The 4,462-nt window shown below is 37.9% G+C and overlaps 1 protein-coding gene across 3 annotated transcripts; it reads left to right on the top strand.

Moving 5' to 3' along the window:
- The first annotated feature begins 542 nt into the window (after window positions 1–542).
- LOC113688896 (frataxin, mitochondrial) lies at window positions 543–4,261 on the top strand. 3 transcript variants are annotated; one of them, XM_072050931.1, is made up of 5 exons: window positions 543–884; window positions 2,229–2,301; window positions 2,480–2,527; window positions 2,750–2,844; window positions 3,277–3,400. In XM_072050931.1, exons 1-5 carry the CDS (start codon window positions 634–636, stop codon window positions 3,335–3,337), a joined length of 528 nt encoding a protein of 175 aa, XP_071907032.1. In that variant the 5' UTR covers window positions 543–633; the 3' UTR covers window positions 3,338–3,400. The 3 variants fall into 3 exon arrangements, with proteins under 3 accessions (XP_071907032.1, XP_071907031.1, XP_027062516.1); XM_027206715.2 differs by lacking the exon at window positions 3,277–3,400 and adding an exon at window positions 3,909–4,261 and having other exon boundaries at window positions 550–884; XM_072050930.1 differs by lacking the exons at window positions 2,480–2,527; window positions 3,277–3,400 and adding an exon at window positions 3,909–4,261 and having other exon boundaries at window positions 546–884.
- The last annotated feature ends 201 nt before the right edge of the window (window positions 4,262–4,462 follow it).

The raw sequence follows: 4,462 nt of genomic DNA, 5'->3' as shown, positions 1-4,462 counted from the left end.
CTGGCTTGGGGGAAAGGCTACAGAGATGTGATCGTGGAGACGGATTCAAAAGTAGGATTGGAGATGATAGAAAATGCAGTGGCCACATCACCTTACCATAACCTGGTTAAGCAGATTAGAAGCATGATGAGCAGGGAATGGTCATGTAAGCTGCAACATATCTGGAGGGAAGGAAATAGATGCGCAGACTGGTTGGCAAAGGAAGCAATACAGCTACAGCTGCCAGGTGGACTAATGGAAGAACCACCGACAGGACTAAGGGAAATGTTAGGCGCTGATATAATAGGGGTTACAACTTACAACTCCATGTCTAGTACAATGTTGAAAGGCAGTTTGCCTCTTCTTTGTATTCAAAAAAAAAAACATGGATTTTAAATTTGTAGTAAAATCTATGGCCCAATCCATTATAACGAAAACAAGAATGGGCAGAGGTCCATCATATTAATTGCTCACATTTGGTTAGAAAACTCTTGAAGCATTTTGGCAAGTCCACGGGCTATCTTTGCTTGCACGGAGCCCATACTCCTCCTTCTCTATTCAGTCGGTATTCAGCCATCGACCCAATCTCTTCTTCTGCTTCTGCCTTCGTTAAATCGTCAGACCTTTGCTCCTCTTAACCAAGAAATCAGCAACATGGGTTCTCTCAGGCAGCTATGGTTATTGAGAAGAAGACCCTTTTCAGTTTGGAAATCTCTGACATCGATATCAATTTCAACAAAGAACTCATTTTTATCTTCCTATTTGGCAAATAATTCTCTGCACCTTCTTAAACCCTGTGTTCTTGGCCCTAAACCCTCTGTCTATAGCAGCAATTGTAGAAGCTTCTGTTCACGTTCCAATTCCTTCATTGATAAATCTCAAGGCCCTGCCGCCATTGATTACCAGTATGTTAACTGCTCTTTTATTCTTATATACTGGTTCAGTTCTTAATTTTCTTATCTGGGGTTGTTGCAAAATTTTTGTAATTAGAAAAAAGTGATACACTGAAGGGAAAAAAAATGGGTACAAGGAAAGATTTTGTTTTTCTTTTTGCCTGAATTTGTATATTGGGATTATATCTTGTTACCTCTGGGAAAAGGGTAGCTGAAGAATGTTTGCACTAGGCTCTATCTGTCTGAGGTACAAAGGGAGCTTTGCTCTCTTTGCAAAATAAGGTGAAAGTGTATGGTTGTTCTGTGAGAGAAAGTACTAGGACAGGAAAATTTTGGGAGAAAAGTTAATAGATATCCAAATGAACTATCGGTTTGTGTTTCCCTTGCACAGAAGATGCAGTGTTTCGTCAATTGAAGCATAATCAAAAATTTTTTTTTTTAAATAGTACTGACCTTGAAGTTTCTTTGGAGTGATCAAACAAGTACCTGACTACAGGGTGTGCTCAATCCCCCTGGAACAGATACCAAGAGAAAAACCATTCTTGTTTTTATAGCTGGACATCATTCTTGCCAGTTGCAACTGATAATTCTGATGTGGTGGTCGTCATTGTTGTCGATTATGAAAATACAGCTGTTCTAATTTTCTATTTTGTGGATAATATGTTTAGGAAGGGAGAAATGGTCACATGACTAATAGCCAGAGAACAAGGCTTTTACGCGTGAAATGATATTTTCTCAGATGACCTGCAGGGTAGTCTGCAAAAAGATTGATTTGTGAAGTATGCTTGAGAATCCTATGAGATTAACAGTTTTGACAAACATCTTGTGCTAGCCAAGAAAAAATTATGTCATCCTTTAATCCCAAATCGAGAGTTGGGACTGGTGCTCAATTTGTATAGTAGAATAGAATGTGCACTGAAATGGAACTTTGATTTTTTACGTTTAACACTTTTCTGCCTTGAATACTGAATATTTCTCAATTCAATTCCTTTTTCTGAATATGGATGCTACTGGTAGCCTGTGTTTCTGAAATTAAGCTTATTAATGACACGTGAGGCCATGGTAGAAGTTTCAACTTTTTTGAACACAGGGAACTAACTGCATCAAAATTGAAAATAAACGTTTTAAGTATCCTTCATTTCAGGGAACAAGAGCTATGAGGAACTTGACTGAAATTAGTCGAGAACATGAGGAACCAAAAGTCTAAATCTCCCTTGTTTGTCCTGTCAACTGTAGTTATATTCAAGAAACTTCTATAATAGTGTTGTGATTGTTTATGTTGTATTTTGAACGGCATAAACTTATTATTGACGATTAGTTCCAAGTTGTTAGTAAAGTAAAATAACAGATGTGCAGCTCTATGTTGCAGGAAGATGAGTATCAAAAGTTGGCTAATTCAACAATCCATGATCTATTAGAGAAGTTAGAGGTAGCTTCTGTCTTGTTTCTTTTCCTGTGTTTGTGAATTATGGTCGTCTACTTATATGACCACAGAGTGTTCACCTTGTTATTCAATAGAGTTTTCTTTGGATGTATATTCCATTGGACTCCTCTCATGGTCTATTGATCTTTGCTTATTTATGCTTATTGGCTTTGTCTCATGGCAGGAATATGGTGATTCCGTTGATATTGATGGTTATGACATAGATTATGGGGTGAGAATAAGTGATGATTAGTCCCTTGGTGGCATGTTCTTTTTAACTTTACTATTACATAGATTATGGGGTGAGAATAAGTGATGATTAGTCCTTTGGTGGCATGTTCTTTTTAACTTTATTATTACATACATTATGGGGTGAGAATAAGTGATGATTAGTCCTTTGGTGGCATTTCCTTTTTAACTTTATTGTTACTTATGATATTACTCTGTTTGGCAGAATGAGGTTCTAACGGTGAAGTTTGGCGACTTGGGAACCTATGTCATAAACAAACAAACACCAAATAGACAAATTTGGATGTCATCTCCAGTCAGGTACCACTTGTACTCTATCCCTGTGCCCCTGTTGCAATTTATAGGTATATTGGAAAAAGTCACCGGCAAGGTTTGAATTCCAGATTAAAGGAAATGTAATTGACATGGTGTAAATACTTGTAGCCAGATCAGGTACCAGTAGGGTGCAAAATTGGTAGCTTGGCAATTGTCCGGAGTCAATTTTGACAAAAATCACGCCAGAAAGCTTTTAGAATTTTGATTTTTGTCCTTGACAGTGCCCCCTCATTGTAATGGTTAACAGTCGCCTCTGTTGTGTCTGATCTATATATATTCTTAAATTACAATTTAAGGTAGTAGCTGAACTTGAGAGAAATGACTGTGATTTTGTCTTGACCTCTGTTTGTGTATGGACAGAGACTTGCCGTTAGTTCTTGCTGCTAATCATATTTTACTCCTCTTTTGGATTGATAGGATAAGGATAAAAACTCAAGTAAATTGTCAAATCTGGATGTTTGGTAAGGGCTGGTTGTAAGACCTTGAAGTATAACGGTCACTTTGGTCTTTGTTTGTATGTGCTGTATCAGCATATTCTTTATCTCTCTCTCGCTCTGTGTGTGCATGCGTGCGGACGTGTGTGTGCACTCGCGTGCGTTTGCATTGTGGAACGACGAGAATGACCTGCATCTTCGTTATCTTCAAGCTACCTAAACAACTGTGGCATACAAGTTACTTTTGACATCAGTGCCCTATAGTTGCTCTTGGACTTCCGACAACTGTTCTTTCAATTTTTCATTTCCTCGGTCACTAGTGGTTTCCCAGGTGAGGAGGGAAACCTTATTATCTAAAAATAACAGTACAGTGTTTCTGTATTCCATTTAACTTTGAGCTATCACTGCAAGCTCTTTGCATCTGAATTTTAGTTTACTGTAAGAAAAACTACACTATAAATTTCCTCGTCTACATTTCCTTTCATGCCTCATATTCGTTCTTTTTGGAGAGATCATTCCAAGCCTGTAACTCCTTGCAGTGGGTTTGATCTTCAATAATGACTCAAAGTTGTTTTCTTTAGGGGAGCTAATGAGAAACTTGATTTCCTTTTGCAGCGGCCCTTCAAGATTTGATTGGGATCAAGATACTCAAGCTTGGGTTTACCGACGAACAAAGGCAAACCTGTTGGATATCTTAGAGGAGGAGTTGGAACAACTTTGCGGCAAACCTATAAATCTCTCTTAAAAGAACTTGGCTCAGCTGTGACTTGATAATTCTTTTCCCTCTTTTCTGATAAGGAGGCTTGGGGAACTTGGAGAAGTGACAGACTAACTGTGTATATCTACATGAATTTCTTCACTTTGTTATGGGCTTGACACTTAATAAAAGTTTCACTTGGAAAACCAAAAGAGTTAAATCAAAATGTACTGAAATGAATAGGATTTTCATTCGAAATTTATTTTCCTTACTCTTCCGTCTCTCTGCAGTTCCCAAAATGATTTCTTTCCTTCTCTCGCTTCTCCTTTATCCTCTTTTCCCCTGGCCTCAACTAGTGCAATACTGGTGATTCTTAGCTCTGTGTAAGAGCTCAAGAATTTTCAATAGCATGAACACGTTAGAATTTTCAATAGAAGAAGAAACTTTTCCTCTACTGGTTGAATAAATTTCT

The sequence above is a fragment of the Coffea arabica genome, chromosome 5c, assembly GCF_036785885.1.
Source record: "Coffea arabica cultivar ET-39 chromosome 5c, Coffea Arabica ET-39 HiFi, whole genome shotgun sequence".
Classification (NCBI taxonomy): Eukaryota; Viridiplantae; Streptophyta; class Magnoliopsida; order Gentianales; family Rubiaceae; genus Coffea; species Coffea arabica.
The sequence above is the reverse complement of the archived record's forward strand: the minus strand, read 5'-3'. Positions and strand labels throughout refer to the sequence as shown.